Here is a 25738-nt window from a genome sequence, read left to right as displayed (position 1 = left end):
TGTAAATGTTGGGGCACAGAATATATCATTATGAGTTTTATAAGCAGTATTGCCTGAATAGTGAACCTGATTCAAAATCACTGTCTTTAATAAATGGCATTTGACACTAGTGGATTCCTTTAAGTCACCTTTAATTAAGAAAAAATTACAATGAGAATAAATGGAAACTTAAAATATAGTGCATGGAAAATAGAAGATGGTTAAAAGTGGAATAGATGGAAACTGCAATTTTTATGAAAGAGGACTGTATGCTCATACAAATGGCTCATTCAGCTGTAGTTTTTTTAAGATCCATTCTCTTATTTTTCGTATACCCTGAAAACATAATGAAAATAAAAGATATTCTGAAAAAATATTGGATTCACCTTGAAGAAGACAATCTTCATTCCTCAAAAGCCCTCTTCCAGGAATGGTATTTCACAACCTGAAGGCTGGAACACTGAGCACTCAGTAAATTTGTTATAAAAAAAAAATCTGAGTGTTTCCAGAGAACACAGATACTTGTCTAGGAGGGGACTAGGATGTAGGAGTGGTAGTGCCTTGCAAGATAAATCATGGACTTTCTCTGTTTATTAGATGAAAGGTGTTGGGAGGTTTTTGATAGGCTTATTTTCTGCTTTGAATATAACTTTTCCCATAGAAATAATATTATAATGGTGGTTTGATTCCCCCAAATAAACCTATAAAAATATATTTAACCAAAATTTGGCATAGTTGTACTACTACTAATAAATTCAGAGCTAGAGGTCCCTCATTCATGGAATGAGTGCTTACTAACTTCTGAATATTGTGCTAAGTCCTGGGAATGCCAAGTTGAATAAGACACGATCCATCTTCTAAGGGCTCATGGTATAGTGACGTGTGTTTTAATGAATGTTTGTGTGGAATGTGAATTATATCTTGACAAAACTGTTAAAATAATGAAGGAAAGAAGATAAGAAGAACATATTATCCCTTTTTTCTGATTCCATGGATGGCCTTAAAATTATTTTTCAAGTGTATAATTCAGTGCTGTTTAGTATATTCACAGGGTTGTACAACTATCACCACATCTTCAACTCTTTTAGAAGAAACTCATTAGCAATATATTTTTTTGTCTTCATATCTAACTCCCCCACCTAGCATTATGAAACTTTCTGTCTCTAAATTTTCTTATTTTGGATGTTTCATATAAATGAAATCATACAATACATGGTCTTTTGTGCCTAAATAATCTTCAAACAAGAATAAGGCAAGGAATCTTCATTTTAAAAACATTTATTGAGAATTGTTAAATTTCATGAAAATATAAATAGAACAAGATCCATGTAATTCAGATGTTTATGGACCAGTAAGAAACAGAAATATATCAAAAAGAATGTAATTGGTACTCTAGTAAAAAAGAAAGGCATTTCTATAGGAATGAAAGGAGGAAGCATGAGAATCAATCTGCATCTGCCTAATGTAAGGAATAATTTCCAGAGGAGTCACAAGGCTAATCCTCCGATGGAATGATTCACTGTGGAATTCCAGTGGTGACAAGAGTGAAACTTATGGCCTTATAGGAATTTTTGATTAAGAGCAGTAGAGCTGCCAATAAAGTTAAGAAAAAATTAGGTTGATGTGAAGAAGTGGGAGATTGATGAGAAAATGGTCACTGAGTCGTTGAGAAATAAGTAAATGAGATAAATATAAGGTGCCTAACACAGCATCTGGTGCAGATTAGCTATTCAGTAACTATTAAGTCATTTCTACTTTCTTTTGAGGTGGCAAATACTATTAGAGAGCATGATGTAAGATAATGTGTATGAGAGTCAGTTCTTGTTAGTAAGCAACTACTGCGGAAGAAAAGGGGAGGTTGGTGTTAATAAATGAGAATCAAGAAACCAAAGAATCATGAAAAATCATCAGTATGAATTTTGATGTTGACAAAATAGTTATAAGAGAAAATTATAAAACTGTTCACTTATAAGTATGGTAGTTGGTGTTTGTGACCTAGTCAACAAATGTTGGAATATTCTGTGGAAGAAAACAGATGGCATAAGACCCTGAGAGTTTGGAACAAAGGCACATTGGTTCCATACTCCAAAAGTGGCAATGGGGTTGGGAGGTGATTCCAGTTTCTATGTCCTTTTCAGACCCTATAACATATGACTGCCTCATGCCAGACACTGTTCACTGTAGTGGGGACAAGGGGAGTACAAAACAAAAGCTTTATTATTCCTTCACTCAAAGAACTTATAGGTTGGTTGGGGTAGAATATATGTAAGGAACTTATAGGTTGGTTGGGGTAGAATATAATATAGCAAGTGTTTGAATAGAGGTACTTTCAAAGCACCTGGAAGTCGAGTCGAAGGCTTTTAGCTAGCCTAGAGAGTTTAGGGAAGCTTTCTCCAAAAATGGACACCTTGAAAGATGAGTAAAAATGGGAAGGAAGGACATTCAGGTCTGAGTGAAGAAATGAGACGTGAAACTCTTGGTTAGTACAGGGAACCAACAAGCATCTTGATAGAACCACAGTGTGGCTGGAAGACAGTGAATGGGGAGGAATGAAGCTGGAGGGAGCCTTGTGTACCAGATTCAGGAATTTGGTCTTGGAGAACTTTAATTAGCTTTGTACTTTAGATATATCACTTTGGCTGTGATATGAGGAGCAGAATTAAGGTGGACATAATTCAGAGCTTTGTGGGCTAGAAGAAAGAACATAGATTTTGAAATCTGACAGAGCTGGGTTACTAAAGAAAGTTACTTAACCTTGCTGAATACTGAATTTTATCTTCTGCAATATGAGGATCGTATTCCCTACTATATTAGAGTTTTCTGTATGCTTCTGGCACATGGGAAGTATTTAATAAAACAGCTATCATCTTCATCACATTATTATTATTATTATTATTAGCAATAGTAGTAGTAGTACTATTTGCTATTCTGATTAGGAGAAGGGAGACTAATAGGAAGCTATTTTAGTAATAGGTCATGATGGACAAGTAGAATCAAAAATTAAGCAGAGGAATTATGAGAATATAAGGAATTTTATATTTATGTACTTAATATTTGCATTTATTAGGAAGGGCATTAGGAAAAATGAGCATTCAGGAAAGAATTTTTTTCTCAAGAAATTAGAACAGAAGAGAAATTGGTTTAGAATTAAGGATTTCTTGTACAGCAGCAGTCAGAAAGAGGGACAGGTAGAAATGCTATGGGTTTAGGAAATAAGGACATGGGGATGAATTACATAGAACTGAGACATCTCATCAAGGCAGAAGGATCAGAGGTCTCACTAACAAAGTGCCAGTGGAGGACACCACCAGACGGGTTTTAATAAAAATTGTTAATAACAATGATGACTTCTACTTTTTTTAATGTACAATTTACTCTTCTTCTTTTCCTAAAAATATCAGATAAAACAGTTAGCTTTCCATTTCTAACTATTTCTGAGTCCCTGCTCTTTTTTGTCCTGCTGAACTTTGCAACTGATTTAGGCCTTTCTAGTCATCTTATGAAGGCAAAGACATCCAGCATCTTCTAAATTCCTTGTACTTTAAATTGGCAAATGTAGTGAGTACGTTGAGTGCATTAGCATATGTTGTTCTCTTTGCTGAATGTTTCCTATATGTTGTTATGTAACAAACTACATGTTAAATTCCTTGAGAATAGCAATTCTAAAAAAATTATTTTGCTATATTCCACCAAACACATTGATATGCAGAAGGATAAATTCTTACTGGATGACTGTTTCAGAAATAATTTGAAGTAGGCATGTTGGTTGCAAGAATTTTGCTCAGAAAACACTCTCAATCTATTTTCATTTTGACTGCCAAAGTTGATCTGTTTCTTAATGTACTATATCTAGACTCGGAACTAAAGATGAGCATGAAATATTTTCTCCCTCATTTTTGTGTTTTTACTCAGCTCTAATATATACAAAGCACTCGCGTATGTAATGATGTCACAGGAGTAGGCAGGTAGGTGTAAATTTGCTTAGATAGGAAAAAGCATGAACAACATATTTCACACAGTTTTCTGATTTCAGTTTGTTGAAAACTCTTCACTCAGTGGGATAGCTTAAAGACGTTATCACAAGGAAGGGCATGGAGAGAGTTTTATGCTGATAGAATAACTTGTAATGTACAGACACAAATGAGTAAAAAAATGTTCAGATTCTTCATCTTCAGGCCTCCTCTTTTAAGAACATCTCCATGTCTTATATATCTTACTTTGGATCTAGATTATAGCAGAATGGACTTCTAGGAAAATTGATAATTATTTTTTAAATACCATTTTGTATCCCTGTGCCCAATAACTTACCCTCCCATTTTTTCTTTCCATGTACCTAAACTACCTAAATGTTTGTAATTTTTGTATCTAGCGTGGGAGACTTTGCTAGCTTAAAAGGAGGAATCAATATATTTGGGCTCTCATTAACTTACTTATCTCTTAAGGGGATTATAATCATATTTCGTTATTAAAAGAGTGACATGCCTCACTGTTCTCTTGCCTTTTTTAATTCCTAGAAGACCACCTAATTTGCACTTCACCAATACTTTATCTTACCACACAGGCCCGCAGCTGACAGCATGCGAATTCTAGGCAGGCCAGTGTTTGGGGAACGAGTAATTGGACTGTCCTTATTCAGTGACTCATTCTTTTGTAGAAGTACCTGGGTTTGGAGAAGTAATTTGCTTTATAATAGTGCATGGTGGAAGGTGGGGTGGGGGATGTGAGCCAGGGGCTTAAGATATGTAATTGGTTTCCACAAAGTCATTGAGATCCTTTTGTGTAACCGCAAGATGGTTACACTAAGTATTTGTCACGACAGCTGTTACATATGCATTGTAATAAAACTATTTACTGTGTAAGTCGAAAAAGTAAAATCTGTTTGTGTTGTCTATTTCACCACTACTTGGCAGTTTTCATATTTAAGTCACTGGAAGAAAAAAATTGGGAGATAAGTTGGCAAGAAGTTACTAAAAGAAAAATCTTGGAAGGGAAATTGGCAAGAAGTATGAAAAACTTGTGAGGGAAGTAAGCAAAGAAATGAGTTAAGGACTGTTATGGAAAACAAATTCCATCATGCAGATACCACACAGTAATTAAATTAAAGTCTGACCTCTGGATTTTCAGATCTGGCCCAAACTAACCTGCACTAAATAGAGGCTTAACCTTTGGATGATCAATCCACCATCGCAGGAGAATTCAGGAATGTTTAGTTGGGAGGTTGGTAAATTCCTATAAGTGCCATAGGAATTAACGTTTGCCTTCAGCAGTACCCAAGACATAATGGACCTCTAAAACAGATATTTGAAACACATTGAACTATGTCCCTTCAACCAGAAGAAACCACACTAAGTGACTGTACCTGGCACCACCTGTAATTTTTTACCAATAGGTAATTAAGTAAGTTTGAAAGCACTGCCATTTATTTACTGTAATATGAAACAAGTATATTTATTTTATAAAAGTATTGAACTGGAACCAAACAGAAATGGCATAGCATTTCCTGAATGAAATTGTTACTTCACTTCATTTGAGGCCTGGAACTTAAAAATAAATACTAGCTAGCCTCTATTGAGAGAGCACATGTCAGCACTGCTGTGCTAAGTACTTTGCACACATTGGTGCATTGAATTCTCACTTTCTAGTTATCTAGTGACAACTTTGCCTAGAGTTTGCAGGAAAAAGGAAAATGTGCTGAATTCTAAAAGTGTGAACTAAAGGTGTGAAATGGAGCTAATGATAGAGTTCTTACATCTCTAAAACTAAAATCGCCACCCTAAGACTGTCCTTAGTAAGATTTGGGCATGTCAACAGTAGTATAAAAATTTAATTATAATGATCTGGGACCCAGCTATGTCATGGATAATTAAATTAAGATGTTTGACTTCAGCCTTCATATTTAAAAACAAACAAACAAGAATCATTAAGTTTTCCAAAGGTAAAAGCCATGCTTTATCATTACGTATATGCATGATTTTTCATCCCTCCTGAAGAATGGGGATTCTAGACCCTGTACTCTTGGACTGTTCCATTTTTGTAGCAGTGGCTAACTAAACAAGATCAAGAGAAGATTTTTATACTTCTGTTTTAATAGAACCTTAGATCTTCAATAGAACCTCAAAACTTAATAATGTTATAAAGACCTTTCCAGGAAGAGGTACTTTGTTATTCTAAAAATTCTGGGTGTAAGTGTTCTCTAGACAAAGTAGCCCTTGAAATGGTGTTATCATTAATATGTTGCAGAACCCTATAATACCTAATTTTTATTTAGAAGGTTTAGTTACTCTTGATTCAAATTTAATAAATTTAAAAATTGATGCCAACAGATATTTATTAAGTTCCTACTATGGACACAGTGCTGTGTTAGGCACTCTGTGTGCTGTCTGCAAATAAAAGAAAGGTCCCTGTCTGCAATGAATTTCTGACTTACAGATATATTTGGTTAAAAGGCATATGAATATATTCATTTAATAAATGTTTGTGAGCGCAAACATTGAACTAGGGACTGCACTAAACTCTGGGAATTATTGATAAACAAGGCAAAATCCCTGTCCTCAAGGAGCTTTCATTCTAGTGGGGATGAACAAGTAAAATAGTGCAGTCCGATAAGTTCTATGATATTGATTAATATAGGATTCTTATAAGAGTACAGAGAAGTAGCACTTAATCTGGCCTTAGAAGGTCAGGCAAGGTAACCCTGGAGGGAGTGACATCTAAGGTGAGAGATGATGGATGAGTAGGAGTCATTTGAGTGAAGAACAGGAAGAACATTCCAGAAGGAGAACAGAATGTATAAGGCTTGGAGCCAAAAGAGAACACTGTATATTTGAGGAGCTACATTCAGTTCCATGTGGCTGGGGTGGAGATGAAATGAGTCTGTAGCTGAGAGACAACATTGTACTTTTGGGGGAGCTTGAGGTAGTGCAGGAAGGCTGGGGTCTGGAAAGGAAGGGGTGTATGGTGAGAGCTGAACTAGGAGGACAGTAAGATCATAGTTTCTGTCTCCCTACTTGCCAGCAATGAAAAAAAAAATAGTCAAAAGATGCAGAAAGGCAGAAGTGCCCCACTTCACTCCCATGTTTCACATAACTGGTGAAATTGAATCCTCATACAGTGTTCTAGCCACAGCGGAGTCAGAGAAATGTGCTAAGTGGGAGCCCAGGAAATACCCTAGGAAGAGAGCAAATGGGTCCTCAGTAGCTTTTCTTTATTGGGGAAGTGCCATAATCAAACTCTATTTTGGGTAGATTCATCTAGTGCAAACTGGAGTGGGATAACGGAGGTGTTGTGGTTAGAAGTTCATGAAATAGTCACACTTTAAAGAATAAGAGGTGAAAGTTTAAGAGACTTGTTTAAGATCACATGTCTCACAATTGATGGGACCAGTGGAAGAGTCCAAATCTTTCTACTCTTTATCTTTTTTGCTATATACTTAGAGTTGTTGCCTATTAGAAAAGAAACTAATGACTAGACAGACTCTAATGACTTATTCATTGAACATTGCTGACTTTAAGTTAAAACTTCAGGCTAGTTAATCTTACTATGATTGTAAGTGTTATTTAAACCATCAAGGTAATAATATGCTATTTATAGAGCAGAAGATAACAAAGACTTGCGAACTAATGACACTGAGAATTCTATGACAGTTTTGAAAAGTATTTGCAGAATATTTCTTTTCATGTAAATAGTATATCAAGCTACCACAATCCTAAATAAATATATCTTAGAGAAGCCATTTATATAACATACGTAAAATTTAAATAAGTCAGGAAATTTATTCCAAGATCTCCCAGATTTTCTTTTCCTTTTTCTGTCCTCTTGCGGCAGAATCTCTTCTTCAGGCCTCATAACCTCAAATTTAAAATAAGGAAGTTCAAGTGGGTGGGCAGTCAGCACAGGGGAGGACCACTCAGGGCATGTTGAGAAGCCGGTGTTCCAAAGTCAGCTCTTGCAGGACATAAGGTAATGTGTGAATGAGTGTCAAAGCCCCTCTCCTAAGGAAGTGAATTGCAAAGCAGGAAAAGTAGTTATGAAGGGCCTGGGGATATGTTAGGAACTCCAGAACAAGATCGACTACAAGATAACTCAGTATGTGCCAAGGGGAGTACTGAGAACAAAGCGCTTTTTCACGGATTGGATTTCTCCCAGCATCTTGGGTGGGTAGACCTAGAAGAGATAGTTAAGGAATTAGTAGCTTCCTAAATGCCAATTCTTTGACTGACTGAATCAAAATCATCTAGTGAGCTTTTAAAAACTAGGATTTTTTAATGGTTATTTCAGAGAATTTAAAATCTGGAGTCCAGAAATCCATAGTTGAATGAGTGTAATGTCAAGCCAGAATAGATAAGTAAGATTCTTCTTTTTTTCAAGTTTTTTTGAGTTTCGTTCTTTGGGAACATTTACCCAAATCCACCTTAAATTATTGCATTTACAGTTCTTCCTTTAGAAATGCTCAATTTAGTTTTCACATACAAATAGAGACCTACATACATACAGAAATAAACACTAAAGAGGCATAGGGATATTAACAGAATAATGTACTCACAAGTTCATATGTAAAACCATATGTTTGTGTGTATATATATATGAACATTAAACAGTAGTTTAATATTGGCACTAAAAGTATTAAATCATTCTAATAGTGCTTTTTGTACTTTTGTTGGGTCCTATAAAACTATATTGGAATTTAAGCTTTCTGCTAAAAGTTTTGTCAGTACCACAGTTCAGTGAAGGAACTCAGAGCTTTAATTTTTCAAGTTGACAATAAGTTCTCACTTCTTATGCTTTCTAGCAAGGATTAATCTTTAATCAATATTTCTGTGTACAGCTATTTATAATCAAGTTTGACTTAGGTCAACAAGTTATCTTTCCTAATAAACAGAACTAGAATTTTTAATTTATGAATTCATTCATGTATCTTTTCTGCTGTAGAAATTAACCTCTGTTGATATTTATCATAAAGATGTACACAGAACTTTCAAGATAATATATCCACATTTACAACAGCTAAGTGCAAAAAATGGTTAATTCATTCTTTCTCTCTCTTTCCAGTATTCTCTTGGTTTTCTCATATTCTCTCCTTTCTTTCCTTTTTTCTCCCTACCCCTTCCCTCTGTTACAGCAATACGTCTTTTCTCTTCCCTCCTTCTTGGCCATTTTCCTTGTGCATAAAGCACAATACAAGTGTTTAGTAATTATTAAACTTAATAACAATGGCTCTAACTGTCCAATGACCCACTGTTAAAAATATGCTTTATTCAATGGCGTTACTTCTAAAGTTCACCTCACCTCAGCCCAAACGTCTTACTCTCCTCTCTTACCACAGGCAGCTATATTGTCAAGGTTGTCCTAAAGAGTGATAAGGCAGCCATAAAACAAGGTTTATGGTATTTTCCTATCTACAAAGTCACAGAAAGCTCAAATGTAATCGACAAATATTGCAAAATCACACAGAACCATTAAATGTAACACTCCACCCTTTAAAGTTCTCTCAACGTAATAGTACCTTATATCATTCTTTTGTTATATGTTCAAGTCCAAATTAATGAGCTTTATATTAGCAATTACTCTTTAACAACCCCTGTTTGTCTGCCTTACTATGTTGAATAACATCAGGGTGATGAAGTTAGGTGCATTTTAAAAAAGTAAAATGATAAACATTTGTGCAAAAAGTATGTACATCACATGGGTATATTATACACGTCTTAATAATAAAATAAATTAATCTTTATTGCACACTTTTTATAATATTACTTTGGTCCTCTCTAGTACTCTTTATCTAAGTATTTTCAAGTGCTTTACAATCTCAAATAGATGTAATGTATTGTAGGCACAGAATCTTTCTAAGTTAACATTTGCCCTTCTGACCAGCATATTATAAAAAGAAGTTAGCCAAAGAACGAGTCTGAGTGGGCATAATAATTACAGGTTAAAATGCAGATTCCTGAGCTCTGCCCTAGTTCTTTCAAGTAAGAATAGATAGGGCATTTTTTTAACACACACCCCATGTGAAATAATTGAAGTAATTGGTCTAGGGACTACACTTTGAGAACCAATGATCCAGATAACTTGATTTTATCTGTAGATAAGCTGTGCTGAGAAAATTATTAAAAATTGAAATGGCAGTGTAGAATGGTTTCAAAGAAAGGTTTTTCAGGGTCTCCTTCAACAAGAATATTAGTTGATCACAATTTTTATAAGTTTATATTTGATTTATTTTAAGCCAGGTGTTTTTTTTTTTTTATTGAGGTATAATTGACATATAACGTTATCCTTCCAGATGTGAAATGATCACCACAATATAAGACTTAGGCTTTAAGAAAAAACCTCAGTAGTTAATTTTTATGTAAAATATCAATTCATGCCCACCATCTGAATTCCACTGAATGATTTCTTCCAACAATTTTTATGAATGACTCCAAGGGAACTCACGAGAAGCTGCAGTGTGAGGGAAGAGAAATAGAATTTATCTCTGTGTGCAAGACTTCTCTAAGCAGCTCATCCTCTTAGGCTGCTTTTTAAACTCATGAGCACCAAGCGGTATAATTTTGTTTTAAATTATAATTTTCACAGAAGGAAAAATCTGTGAAGGCTGAAAACCAACACCCTTAAGATAAATATATTACCAGATTTGAGTGCCCTTAGTAATCAGCAAAGATAAATGTTTAACAGTGTATACAATACAAAGTGTTTTATGTTAAGTCAAATAGGAAAAGCCAAACACTAATAAAGAAATCTATAAATGCACAATAAACTAGGTAATCAGAACGATCACTCACATTAGCAGCAGGATATTGGTATTACTAATGCATTTGATCTTAAAATAATGGGCTTATTCACAATTCTCTTTGTCTGCCCCCACTATTTTGTTTCATTTCAGCCTCAGCAGCTCTCTCTCTATTAATTACAATCTTTGAGATACTTGTAAATTATCCAAATTTGCACATTTTTTTTCTTTTTTTTTCTTAAGTGGTTTCAGTCCAGAACAGGAGGCCAAATACATTGGCTCAGAATATCAAATCTTTTCAGATGCAGGAATCTTTTATTTTCATGCTTTTTAAAAGGTAATCTGTCTCACTAGTGTCTATTCTAGATAGGAACATTCATATGACAACATCCCTGTGTTCTTAACTGCATCATTAAGGACTTAGACAAATTTTAAGTAGAACATTTCACCAAATCCTTCTCACCATCATTCTTCCACAAAACACCAAGCTTCAGGCAATCACTATGTGATAATGTACTTTTCCAATCCATTTAAATGAATTTACACCTATATATACATATACTTATCTATAAACAATATTTAATGGTAATGTTTTCATAGCTTTAAAATGTACATAACTGTATACTTTATACACATCATTCTTCAACTTGCTTTCTTTGCTCCTATTACCTTTTTGAGGTCTAGCTATGCTAGTTGTATGCAGAAATTTATTTTATTTTTTTAAATTTCTGTATTGTACTTAAATGTCATTCTATTTACTCATTTTGCTACTGATGTACATTTAGATTGTTCTAAGATTTTACTCAATACTGCAATGAATATCTTTGAATATTTCTCCTTGCATATATGTAAGAGTTTCTCTGATGTAGATATCTAGCAGTTGAATTGTGGTACCTTAGGATATATATGCACATTTCCAATTTTACTACACACTACCAAATTGTACTTTAAGGTAGTTATATTGATTTACACTACCACTAGCCACTTAGACAGTTTCCATTGACTCACATTTTTGAAAGCTCTTGTTGTTGACAGAGACTTTAATTTTTGCCATTCTAACTTATTAAAAGCCATCTCTATTTTTCTAATTTACATTTCCCTGATTGCTGGTGAGATTATACATATTTTCATGTTTGTTAGCCATTCTGACTTGATATCCTTTACCAATTTTGGTGGTGGGAGTGGTGAGGTGTTGTGGTGGCTGTAAGATGTGTCTTATAGACCCTGTTGTAGAGATTACAACTGAACAAGAGCCCCAGTTACTATGCGTTGAAATCCTACACTCACTGAGTTTGTCTTGAGACTGCTCCTTCCACAGGCTGCTTCCCATAAATGACTGAGTGTGGCAGGGATACAGATTTGTGTTTGGAAGACACAGGACTTATTTATTAACTAATTTTCGTTCAGAGACTCCCAGATGACTTTTCAAAACTCGCTTGGACTTAGACTGCAAAATGGTCTGTTGTCCTTCCATCCAACTTTCTGCCCTGCTATCCTTTACTCAGGGCTGGACTTGCACTGAAGTCTGACAACCCTCCCAGCCTACCCTGCCTCCTTCCCTATTTTTTTTTACACAAATATTCCCCTAATAAAGTCATTTCATGTTTAATACTATCTTAGCTTAAAAGGAGAGATCTTCAGAATTACTTGAAAAAGATCTAAATCGATAGGAAGTTGAAGCTGTTTTAAGTAATAAGACTTTATCCTCAATAATATTTTAATGGTTGTAAAATAGTGCTTCGTTTTCCAAATTTATCTAACCAGAGTTTATCACAACTGCTATCCAAAATTAAAAACCTAAAAAACAAAAAGCTGGATGAACTAGATAATTTACCAGCAAAATACAAATGACCAAAATTGAAGAAAGAAGCATAAAAACGTCAAATAAGACACATTACCATTGTGTAGGTGATTGTCAACTACTTTATTATTTTTTTCTTTTTTCTCTTTTTAATTTTAATTTTTCAATTGGAGTTCACTTTCAATATTATTTTATATTAGTTTCAGGTGTACAGCATAGTGGTTAGATATTTACATAATTTACGAAGCGATCTGCCCAATTAGTCTAGTACCCCCCTGGCATCATACATACAATATTATTGACAATATTCCCTCTGCTTAACTTTACGTCCCTGAACAAGTTCTTGATTATCCATAACAGCAGATAATCAGAAAGTATAAATGACTAGATAATCGCAAAAGTATATCTATATTTCGAATATTTTATGTGATTTTTTTTTGTGTGTGGAGGCAGCAACAGATAAAATTTCCTGAATTTTTTTTCTGAATAATATTTTATTTAGAGGTTTGCTGTGATATTTAAATGATAAATAACCCATATCTTGGGGCTCTGCTAACAAACTTTAGGTGTCTTGTATTCTTTGATAATCATGAATAATTCATTTAGGAAAAAAGTGTTAGTGAAGTAAAGCAACTTTTAGGAATGTGCCAAGAACTTTATGCACTTATAGTACACTATAAGATAATTTTTTAAAAGATTTTTTAAGTTTATTGGGATAACATTGGTTAATACAATCATATAACTTTCAGATGTACATTATAATTGGACATCTGTATATTCTATTGTGTGTTTACCACCCAAAGTCCACTTCCCTTCAGCTATCATATATTTGATCCCATTTACTCACTTCACCCTCCCCTATCCCCCTATATTTGACCCCCTTTAACCGTCTACCTATCCCTTCTCCCCACCCCCTACCCTCTGGTAACCACTAGTCTATAGTCCATGTCCATGAGTCTCTGTTTGTTTGTCCTGTTCATTTGTTGCTTTTAGGTTTATATCCCACATGTAAGTTATATCATGTGATTTTCAACTTTTTTTGTCTGGCTTATTTCACTTAGCATGATTACGTGCTCACAAATGTTAATATTTCATCTCTTCTTATGGCTGAGTAATATTCCATTGTATATATGTACCACAGATTCTTTAGCCAATCATTTATCATAGGACACTTTGGTTACTTCCATGTCCTGGCCACTGAGAATAATGCTATGAACATCAGTGTGTAAATATCTTTTTTATATATGGGTTTTCAAGTCTTTCATATAGTAGATCAATTCTTAGTTTTTGAGGAACCTCCATACTGTTTTCCTTAGTGGCTGTACCAATTTGCAGTCCCACCAGCAGCGTATGAGGGTTCCTTTTTATCCACATCCTCTCCAACATTTGTTATTATTTGTCCTCTTGATTATAGCTATTCTAACAGGTATGAGATGGTATCTCATTGTGGTTTTGATTTACATTTCCCTAATAGTTAGCAATGTTGAGCATCTTTTCATATATTTGTCGGCCATTTGTTTGTCCTCTAGGGAGAGTGTTCAGGTCCTCTGCCCATTTTTTGATTGGATCACTTGCTTTTTTGTAGTTATTGAGTTGTATGAGTTCTTTGTATATTTTGGATATTAGGCCCTTATTGGAGGTGTTACTTGCAAATATATTTTCCCATTCGGATGGTTGTCTCTTTACCTTATTGACGATTTCTTTTGCTGAGCAAGCTTTTTAGTTCGATATAGTCCCATTCATTTATTTTAGCATTTATTTCCCTTGCTTTTGAGGTCAAATTCATAAAATCCTCTTAAAGTCCAAGGTCCTTGAGTTCAGTTCCTATGGTTTCTTCTATGCATTTTATTGTTTCAAGTCTTATATTCAGGTCCTAAATCCATTTTGAGTTAATTTTGGTGTGTGGTGATAGACAACAAGTCTAGTTTCATTCTTTTGCAGATGGCCTTCCAGTTTTCCCAGCACCATTTATTGAAGAGGCTTTCCTTTCTCCACTGTATGTTTTTGGCTTTTTTGTCAAAAATTATTTGCCTATATAAATATGGGTTTACTTCTGGACTCTTGATTCTGTTCCACGGGTCTGTATGTCTGTTTTGCTGCAAATACCATGCCGTTTTGATTACTGTTGCTTTGTAGTATAATTTGAAGTCAGACAGAGTGATGCCTCCAGCCTCGTTCTTTTTTCTCAGGATGGCTTTGGCAATTTGGGATCTTTTGTGCTTCCATACAAATCTGATGATTTTTTTTTGTTGTTCTATTTCTTTAAAAAATGCCGATTGGATTTTGATGGAGATTGCATTAAATCTGTATAATGCTTAAGGTAATGTGGTCATTTTAACTATGTTGATTCTTCCAATCCAAGAACACGGAATATCTTTCCATTTCTTTCTATCATCTTCGATTTCTTTTAATAGGGTCTTGTAGTTTTCATTTAGGTCCTTCGCATGTTTCATTAGATATTCCTAGGTATTTTATTCTTTTTGTTGCAGTTGCAAAAGCAATTATTTTTTCCACTTCTTTTTCTGACACTTCATTATTAGAGTATAGGAATGCTATGGATTTTTGAATGTTGATTTTGTTTCCAGAGATTTTACTGTATTCGCTTATTGTTTCTAGTAGTGTTTTTGTGGAGTCTTTAGGGTTTTCTATATAGAGAATCATGTCATCTGCAAATAGTGACAGTTTGACTTCTTCGTTTCCTATCTGCATGCCTTTTATATCTTTCTCTTGTCTGATTGCACTTGCTAGGACCGCCAATGTTATATTGAATGAGAGTGGCGATAGTGGACAGCCTTGCCTTGTTCTTGATCTTAGAGGGAAAGTTTTTAGTTTTTCACCATTAAGTATAATGTTGGCTGAGGGTTTGTCATAGATGTCTTTTATTATATTAAGGTACTTTCCTTCTATACAGATTTTGTTAAGTGTTTTGTTCATAAATGGATGTTGTGTCTTGCCAAAGGCTTTTTCTGCATCTATTGATATGGTCATATGATTCTTATTTGTTAATTTGTTTATGTGGTGTATCACATTAATTGATTTGTGTATGTTGAACCTCCCTTTGCCTTTGGGATGAAGCCCACTTGATCATGGTGTATAATCTTTCTAATATATTGTTGTATTTGGTTTGCTAGTATCTTATTTAGGATTTTTGCATCTGTGTTCATGAGAAATATAGGTCTGTAGTTTTTTTGTGTGTGCATTATCCTTCCCAGATTTTCATATCAGGATAATATTGGCCTCATAAAATGAGTTGGGAAGTACTGCTTCCTCTTCAATTTTTTGGATGAGTTTGAGGAGAATAGGTATGAAATCTTCTTTGAATGTTTGGTAGAATTCACTGGTGAAGCCACCTGGTCCTGGACTTTGCTTTTTGGTAGGTTTTTGATGATTGTTTCAATTTTTATACTGCTGATTGGTCTATTTAGATTTTCCAGTTCTTGATTCAAGAAGGTTGTATTTTTCTAAGTACTGGTCCATTTCTTCTAGGTTATTAAATTTGGTGTTGTATACTTTTTCATAGTATTCTTGTATGATCCTTTGTATTTCTGCACTGTCTGTCATAATTTCCCCTCTTCCATACCTGATTTGTTCATTTGTGTCCTTTTTTGTTTTTCTTTAGTGAGGCTAGCCAGTGGTTTGTCAATTTTATTAACTTTCTCAAAGAACAAGCTCTTTGTTCCATTTACTTTTTCTATTTTTTTGTTTTGTTTTCAATTTCATTTATTCCTGCTCTAATTTTGATTATTTCTTTCTTTCTGCTGACTTTAACTTCATTTGTTCTTCCTTTTCTAGGTTGTTTTTTTTTTTTTAAACTGAAGCATTCTGTTGTTTTTTTTTTTTAAACTGAAGCATTCTGTTTCTTTTGGCTCATTCTTGTTTTTAGAAGTAGAGCTATAATGATATGAACTTTCCTCTTATGACCACTTTTGCCATGTCCTAAAAGTTTTGATATGTTGTACTATCATTATTATTTGTTTCTTTGTATCTCTTGATCTCTGTTTTTATTTCTTTCCTGACCCAGTTATTCTTCAGTAGCATGTTGTTTAATCGCCATGTATTTGTGGTTCTTCCTGCTTTCTTTTTGCAGTTGATCTCTAGTTTCAAAGCATTATGATCAGATAATATGGTTGATATGATTTCAATCCTCTTATATTTGTTGAGGCTATCTCTGTGTCCCAGTACGTGGTCAATTCTTGAGAATGTTCCATGTGCACTAGAGAAGAATGTATAAGCAGCTATTCTGGGATGGAAGGCTCTGTAAATGTCAATTATGTCCAGTTGGTGTAATGTGTCATTTAAATATGTTATTTCTTTATTGATTTTCTATTTAGATGATCTGTCCATATCCAACAGTGGAGTATTTAGGTCCCCTACTGCGATAGTGTTTTGTTCTGTTTCTCCTTTTAGTTCTGTTAGTAATTGCTTTACATATTTCGGAGCTCCCTGATTGGGAGCATAGATATTAATAAGTATTATGTCCTCGGTGCATGATTCTCTTTATCATTATGAAGTGTCCCTCAGTATCTTTCTTTACCTTTTTGATTTTGAAGTCTATTTCGTATGATATTAGTACAGCTACTTCTGCTTTTTTCTGAATGCCGTTTGCTTGAAATATCATTTTCCATCCTTTCACTTTGAGTCTATGTTTGTCTTTGGAGCTGATGTGTCTTCTGGAGACAGTATATGGTTGGGTTTTGTTTTTTTATCCATTCTGCAACTCTGTGCCTTTTTATTGGTAAGTTCAGTCTATTTACATTTAGGGTGATTATTGAAATTTGAGGTCTTCTAATAGCCATTTTATCTTTTGCTTTCCGGTAGCTCGGTGTTTCCATTGCTTCCTTGTCCTCGTGTTTCTGTTTTCTTTATTTTGGTTGGCTTTTGTGGGTTTTCCCCCTGGTCATTCTTTTTTTATGTTGTATACTTCAGTTCTGAATCTTTGGTGTGTGGTTACCATTACAAATATGTAAAGGATATATTTACATATTTGTGTGTACACACACACACACACACACACACACAGTCATCCATTTTCTTCTGTGCGTGCCTTATCTCCATTTCCTTTTGTGAATTTGGATCTTCGAATCCTCCCCTTTTCAGTCATTATTATCTCAGTTTGTCTCTATGTATGTTACTATCTTGTTATAACGATTCTTTTCTTAATGTTTAAGCTTATAACGCTCTGTTCTTAGTAAGGCTTGTACTCTTCTGCTTCTATTTGCCTGATAGTCACTTTACTCCTAATTAAATATTTTTAAATTTTATTTTTTGTCATTTTGTTTTAGGTGAGCTGACCCCTTTCAGTATTTCCTGTAGTGCAGGCCTCGTGGTGGAGAATTCCCTCAAGCTTTGTATGTCTGGAAAGGTCTCAATTTCTCCTTCATATCAAAAGGAGAGCGTTACCTACTTTAAAAAGGCACTATCTCTAGATGCTTTTGTAGTTGAATTTAAATAACATTTCCTATGTTATTTAAACTATACCAAACTATAGAAAAAGGTTGAAAGCTCTTCAATTAATTTTCTAAAGCCAGAATAGTCTTAGTACTGAAATCTGAAAAAAATTATAATAAAGAAAACTATAGTTAGTTATCCTTATTAGATAGATATTTAAATAAAACATTATAAAGAAAACATTAAGAAATAGATTCCAACATAGTATAAAAATAATAAAATACGACCAAACAAAATTTATGATAGGAATGCGATCTATAAATCTATGATAGGAATGAAATCTATAAATAAAATATAATATGTTATATTGACGTATTGTTATATAATATGTTATATTGACCAAATATTGTGTCAGTAGATGCTAAAAGGGTCTTATATATAATTTAGCAGTCATTTTTAATAACTATTCAAAGTAAAAATTGAAGGAAACTTCATAAGTATAGTAATTTTTTAACCAAACATCCCAAAGTAAACATTATTTTAAGTGGTGAAAAATTAATGCCATTCGTCTTTAAACAGGAATAATTTTAAATGTTTATGAAAAAATTGTTCACCTGAAAAAACTGAAGTGATTCAAGCAAAAAGCAAACAAATAAACAGAAAACAAAAGTTTGCTAGAATTAATAAGGGAATATGATAAGATGGCTGGATAGTAGATAAGCATATAAAATAATTAGCTTTTCTCTATACTAGCAACAACCATCTAGAAGTAGAAATAGAAAGCTATTAAATTTACGATAGTAGAAAATTATAAAATACGTAAGGATATTGGTTGGAATATAAATTGATGCAGCTACTTTGGAAAACAGTATGGCGTCTCCTCACAAATTAAAAATAAAACTACCACATGACCCAGCAGTTCTACTTCTGAGTACTTACTTGAAGGAAACGAAATCACCACCTCAAAAAGGTATCTGAATCCCTATGTTCATTGTAGCATGGAATGGAAGCAACCTAAGTGTCCATCAACAGATGATGGACAAAGAAAATGTGAGATAGATATATATATATATATATATTCAAATATTATTCAGCCATATAAAAGAAGGAAATCCTGTCATTTGCAACAATAATTGAGGGCATTATATAAATGAAACGAATCAGAGTGAAACAAATACTGGATGATCTCACTTATATGTGGAATCTAAAAACCCCTGATCTCATAGATACAAAGAACAGATTGATGGTTGCCAGAGGCAGGAGTGGGGGGTGTCCTACTGCATCCCCTCCAACATATCAGCATTTTCTATCTGAGGTCTTTGGTCATCTTAGGTTAGGAGTATTGATAGTAACAGTTCCTTGTGGGGAATGGTTAGCATGGCTCCATCCTAGAGGAGCTGCCAAATAGTTTTTAACATAAATGATTACTTGTCAGTTTATCTCCCTTGTGAGTTTACGGTTTTGTATATGAAGTTCTATTCATAAATGGAATTAACAGAAGTAACTATGTGACAATTTACATATAGATAATGTAGGTAGCAACTCAAGGAAAGATGGTAGATTGCTTCCAGATTGTGAAAGAAAAAGGAAGGATAATATGGAAATGTGTTTTTAGTGGAGGGAGAGAGAAAAAGATGGTAACAAAAGACAAGGACAGATGTTTGGGGATGGGAAAAAAAGAGAGAGAGAACTTTTTTTGAAGTAAAGAGAGCATATTACCTATCTAACTCTTATTCTTCAAATCTCAGGCCAAGCATCATCTCTCTCAGAAAGCCTTCTAGCATTTTCTATCTATTGTACAGATACTTCTATTATCTGTACAATTAATTTTCCAATTGTGTACTATTTTATGACCTGTCTTAAACTGGTTAATGAAATCCATGGGATGTTATTTAGCATTCTCCAGGATTATGGCTTATCTTCCAAATTAGATTTAGAATGGCTGGAAATCACAGACTATTTCTGATAAATTTTAAGCTTCTTTTACAATGCCTAGCATGATTGTTGCCACAGAAAGTTTGTTAACTTGGAGAAAGAATGACACAACTTGTGTAGAAGAGAGGTAATAAGAGAGGCAGAGTGGGTGGGGAGAGGACAGAAATGAGGTGTGAGGATGGATGATGAAGAAGGCTGTGTTGGGGGTGGGTGAGTGAGAGAAGTATGGAAAGGAGTTGCCTTGTACCCATGGCCACCCACTAAATATGTGTAGGTACTGCAGGGGAGTTTAAGTAGCATTCTTTTAGTTTCTTTAAGATGTTTATTCCATTTTGGAGATTTCCTTTTAAAAGTGAATTTAAATGGGAAGAAAGTACACTCGAGCATGTTAATATCTATGGGTGATAGTCACACATATTTACATACACACATACACATCTACATAGGCATTACTTTTTTGATATTTTCCAATTTTTATTTAATGATCATTAATGACATTTTGAAAAGAAAAAAATTTATTTCTAAGTTTCAGCAATGTTTTGAACAATTGAAGTGGTTTTGAAATAATTAAGATACAGGGTTCAAAATTCAGCTGTTGTTAAAACAATAGTCTGAGAGAGGCACCTAAAAATGACATAGATGATAGAGGCTTTGTTTATCCTTCTTGCAACCACATCGAAGTTGGAAGGGAAACATGGAGCAAACAGCAAGCAAAGTTGCCTGGGATCTAGATGAACAGAAGCACTACAACTAGAGAGAGAAATAATTAATCTGCAACGGTAGAAGGTAGGAGGGGGTGAAGACACAAGGCTGCCTGGTCCTGAGCGTCTGGGTAGCTGAGTGGGAGAGAGGCTATGGCAGCAGCAGCTGGCAGCTGCAGACACCTCTTCAAGGGGCCGTGTCTGCGGTAATGGACCTGCTTGCTCTGAGCGCCAGTGCCAGATCGGCTGCGTGGGGAGCACCAGGGACTAACGGGACACTGAGTTGTCAGAGTAAGGGCTGGAGGCGAGGCTTTCCTCCAGGCAGAAATGCCGATGGTATCCATTGTTCCACTGTTGAGCCCTCCCACCTATCAGTGTGCAGATGCAGCACCACCATTGCTGAGACATCTACGAACTGGATAACAGAGGTCGCTCAGCCCAGAGGATTCCCTGAAACTCCATCTTCCCCAACTCATGGTCCCACCCCAAGCCACATCTAGTTGTATCCTGGGTGAGTTTGGTGCTCCTTTCTGAGCCAACCCCAACACTGGGGGCAGCTGGCCTCCGTTTCTGGCATGGCCTCTTGAGGCAACTATAAGCACAGCATCTGTGTATTGCTTGCTAAATCTTAACAGGTGGCCCCAGAGGGGCACAGGCTGGGGCTAAACTGAACCCTTCTCAAAACTGTGCCACTGGACACCTACAAAGCCATGCTAGTAAGACCGGGAGACTTAGGAGCTTTGCTTGATACACAGAAACAGACGCAGAAAGGCAGCCACGATTGGAAGACAAAGAAGTGGAAACCATATGAGAGAACAGAACCGAGATCCAGGAATAATAGTGTCAAGCAATCTAACAGATGCAGAGTTCAAAGCATTGGATATAAAGATGCTCAATGACGGCACAGGGAATGCAGTTAGCATTAATATAATGGCTAAGTGGAAGGCCAGGGAAGGAGGGAGCAATTGGGGGAATTGTTTCATGAACAATATAGATGTCTAACCAATGTACTATATACTAGAAACTAATTTAAATAAATAAATTTATTTTTAAAAAATGTTAAAAAAAAGATGCTCAATGAACTTAGGGGAAGCGTAGGTGAATTCAGTGAGAACTTTAACAGAGATAAAAAATAAAAAACCATAAAAATGGAAATGGAAATAATAAAAGGGAACCAGTCAGAAAGGAAGAACACATCTGAGATGAGAAATATATTAAATGGAATAAACAGAGTGAATAAAGAAGAGGATTGAATCACCAATATAAAGGATGGGGAAGCCAAGGACACCCAATCAGAACAGCAAGGGAAAACAAAACAAAACAAAACAAGACTATAGTAACAATTTAAGGAACAATTTAATGGAACAAAATTAAATGTAAAAACATCTGGGTCGAAGGGGAACAATAAGTTCAAGAGCTATTTGAAAAAATGATGGAAAACCTCCCTAACCTGTTGAAGGAAATAGACATACAACCCCAGGAAGCTCAGAGAGTCCTAGAAAAGATAAACCCAAAGAGGCCCACACCAAGACACATTATAATTAAAATGCCAAAGTTTAAATACAAAGAGAGAACCTTAAAAGCCACAAGAGAAAAGCAGATAGTTACCTACAAGAGAACTCCCATAAGACAGGCAGCTGATTTCCCAAAAGAAACTGTGCAGGACAGAAAGACTTGGCACAGAATATTCAAAGTGATAAAAACCCAGGATCTACAACCAAGAATTCTTTATCCAGCAGAGCTATCATTTAGAGTTGAAGGACAGATAAAGAGCTTCTCAGGCAAAAACAAGCTAAAAGAATTTATCACCACCAAGCCAGTATTACAGGAAATGTTGGACAGACTTCTTTAAGAAGAAAAAACGTATCAAAAACAGGAATAAAGAATGGTAATAACTGCATTTCTATCAACAAGTACTTCAAATGGAAAAGAATTAAATGCCCAACCAAAAGATAGGGTGGATGAATGGATAAGAAAATAAGACCCCTACATATGCTGCCTACAAAGAGACTTACTTTAGAATAAAAGACACGCGCAGACTAAAAGGAAGGGGATGGAAAAAGATATTGCCTTGATGGGCCTAAAGGGTATTGTGCTGAATGAAGATAGTCAGATAGAGAAAGACAAATACCACATGATTTTATGTACATGTGGAATCTAAAAACAAAACAAACAACAACAAAAATAGAAACAAACTCAGATACAGGGAATATTTTAAAAACTACTAAGTGGGAGGGGGTTTGGGGTAGACGGTGAAAAAGGGCAGAGGAATTAAGTACAAATGGATAGTTACAAAATAGACATGGAGATGTACGTAGCATAAGGAAAATAGTCAACAATGTTGTAATAAATATGCAGGGGGAAGAGGGGTATTAGATTTAGTGGCATGATCAATTTGTGAGTTATATAGATCTCTAATCACTATGCTGTACCGCTGAAACTAATATATTATTGTGTGTCAACTACAACTGAAAAAAAAGTCATTGAATTGTTCAGTGTAAATACGAGTAACTAATTGTCTATTATATTTCAATAAAACTGAAAAAAAATAAAAACAATAGTCTGATATATGATTATGTTTGAAGGAAAATGTACCTGTCAAATTCAGATCCAACATACTAACAATTTCTCTCTATATATATTTCTGTTTTTGATAACAGGACATTTCCAAGTTTGCTGAGAAAGACAATATAGTTCTTGGAGAAGGTGGAATCACACTGAGTGGAGGGCAGCGAGCAAGAATTTCTTTAGCAAGGTGAGTATCTGATCATTGGTCTAGTGAGCATTTGCTATAAATATCATGCATGTAAAACACCACAGACATTTCTCTATTTCTTTATATTTTGTTTTGGAATTGAAAGGTGCCTGGGGTCTTATGACTAGCTGGTTAAGAATCACCTTTAAGGATTATAGATTATGACATAGTTTTCATGTCTGGTAATCTCATTAAGATGATGACTTTTCCAAAAAGCATGTCCTTACTTTGGTGTGTGTATATTTGTTTGCCTTATGGTATGTTTTACTACAAAGGAAAACACTGGGATTCTGCATAACGCAGGGAAAGATAAGGTGTACATTTTTGTTAAATCTATCACACAGTTCCCTGCTCACCTCCACCTCACAATGAGCATAGCTGCTCTAGGCTATTGTTTATGTTTCTTGGTTTAGATAAACATACATTTTCAAAAATTTCAACATAATTCATAACAAGAATAGCAAGGCAAATGATGTCTCCTGGCTTAGGATCCGTTATCTTTAAAAACAAATAAATAGTACAAGCACATCTAACATTGGAGTGGGTAGTTCCACTGGTAGAGACATTCTTAGTCTAAGCATTTTGAACTGTCAAAGAGAAAAGTACATATACTTAATTTCTGTCAAGAAGAAAACTTTGTGGTTAAACTGTAACTGTTTAGTTTAAAACATTACTGGTAATATAGGATGTGAAATAGTCCTTTAGTTTTATTTGAACGAACTTCTTACTGTGTTGCAGAGTTGTTAGCAAGAAATCACATTGACTTAACTGATATTTTGGCTTCTTTCTCTTACTTTTTCCTGCTTTTTTAAAACTGAGACAGAAAACTAATTCACTGAGCTCCTGCAATTGTCTAGTAATATTCTGGTGTATGTGTGTGTGTGTGTGTGTGTGTGTGTGTGTGTGTGTGTGTGTGTGTGTGTGTGTGTGTCTATGGATCTGTGTGTGATTTTACTTAATCCTCACATCACCCTGTAAAGATAAGATTGTTCTCCCACTTTATGGAAGAAATCATGAGATAATTGATGCTGTTAGATCTTAACTTGCCAAAAGCCACACTGAGAAATGGTAGAATTATCATTTGAACCAGGTCCTCATGACTCTACGTTAAACTTTGCCTTGATTTTGGGATTACAATGTGAGGTAATAAATCAACAGATATGGGTAATTCGCAGACAAGATAATGGCTTCTAAGTACATGGAAGTTGATTAATTAACCTGTGAGCCAAAGTAAGACTTACCTTAAATATTCCATTTCAAATTTAGGTAAGATATGCCATATGGCTTCCGAACATTAAACACACAATTGAGTTTGTATTTACTAGTTTAAGATTTGGTTTTATTGTAAGGTGCACACAGTTCGAAGTACTACGGAAAATGATTATTTTTATTCTGATCAGAATGTGTCATCTGTGGTCCAGTTTTTGGCTATGAAAATATTATTTCTAATCTCTTGAGAAACTGTGATCATAGATGTGGAGAGAGATAAGTATGAACTGAGCTGGGGAAAGGAAAACCTTGAGGGTATATTTTGATGGATATCTTTTATCTAGCTCTTGCATCTCGTCTTCAAAAATAATTTACACTGCAAAGTTCTTTTAGACTTTGACTTTTTGCCACTTCTGTATTTTCTCTGTTACCTGCTGATTGAATACAATCTTCTTTTTATAGGAAGTACCAAGAATTATACATAAACACTAAATCCTATGTGGTTGGGGTAGGAATAGAAGTAGGCTTACTGACAATCATACCTGAAAAAATTTGTTGTGAAGACATTATCTCATTTCCATTAATATGGGACTGTATCTTCATCTCATTACTGTTCTAAGATCAACTTCATGAAGATTTTACTTGCTGATAAAATTTTATGTAAAATAATATGAGTATACATTTTTACTGTGAGTTATTTATCCTTGTTTGGAATTTTTATGAATATGGTACAGAGACTAAGACTATAAGCAGCAAAAAGCATTTCAATTATACAGCCACAGTAGTGCTACTGACAACCTGTTGGTAGCAGGTTGACAGTAAAAAATAATTTCACATGAGTGTTGCAATTTAGTTGCTGCATCTGACATTTTATAGGATTGAAGCAGTTTATTTTATTCTTTTGTTTCCCCGCCCAAATCTGAAATCTTTGAGGGCAGGGACTGTGTAATTTTTACCACCGTATTCCTCAGAACATAGAATAGTGCTTGGCTCTAAATAGATATTATTGTTAAGAGAGTTTCTTTTTCTTTTTTTTTCTTTCTATTAAAGGTAATGTTTTACATTGTATGGTATGATGTTACTCAGTTTGTAACTTTTGCTAGTTTTGTCACTTACATTTAGCAAAGCCACTTCAGCAGTTCTCATAGTGTTGTGAAAAACTATAAAATTCATATGTAACTTACCTTATTGGTCTTCATTTAAAACATCTATACCAAATTACATGGGAAATATGAAGAAATTTCATT

The 25738-nt window shown here is 34.7% G+C and overlaps 1 protein-coding gene across 1 annotated transcript in view; it reads left to right on the top strand.

The window, feature by feature from the left end:
- Positions 1-25738, top strand: part of CFTR (CF transmembrane conductance regulator) — a 155010-nt gene that overhangs the window by 57271 nt on the left and 72001 nt on the right. The window contains exon 12 of the mRNA XM_039860787.1: positions 23188-23282. Coding sequence (XP_039716721.1) covers positions 23188-23282 — 95 coding nt within the window. The remainder of the gene's footprint in view (positions 1-23187; positions 23283-25738) is intronic.

Source organism: Pteropus medius, unplaced genomic scaffold, assembly GCF_902729225.1.
Source record: "Pteropus medius unplaced genomic scaffold, Ma_sr-lr_union100, whole genome shotgun sequence".
Taxonomy (NCBI): Eukaryota; Metazoa; Chordata; class Mammalia; order Chiroptera; family Pteropodidae; genus Pteropus; species Pteropus medius.
The sequence above is the reverse complement of the archived record's forward strand: the minus strand, read 5'-3'. Positions and strand labels throughout refer to the sequence as shown.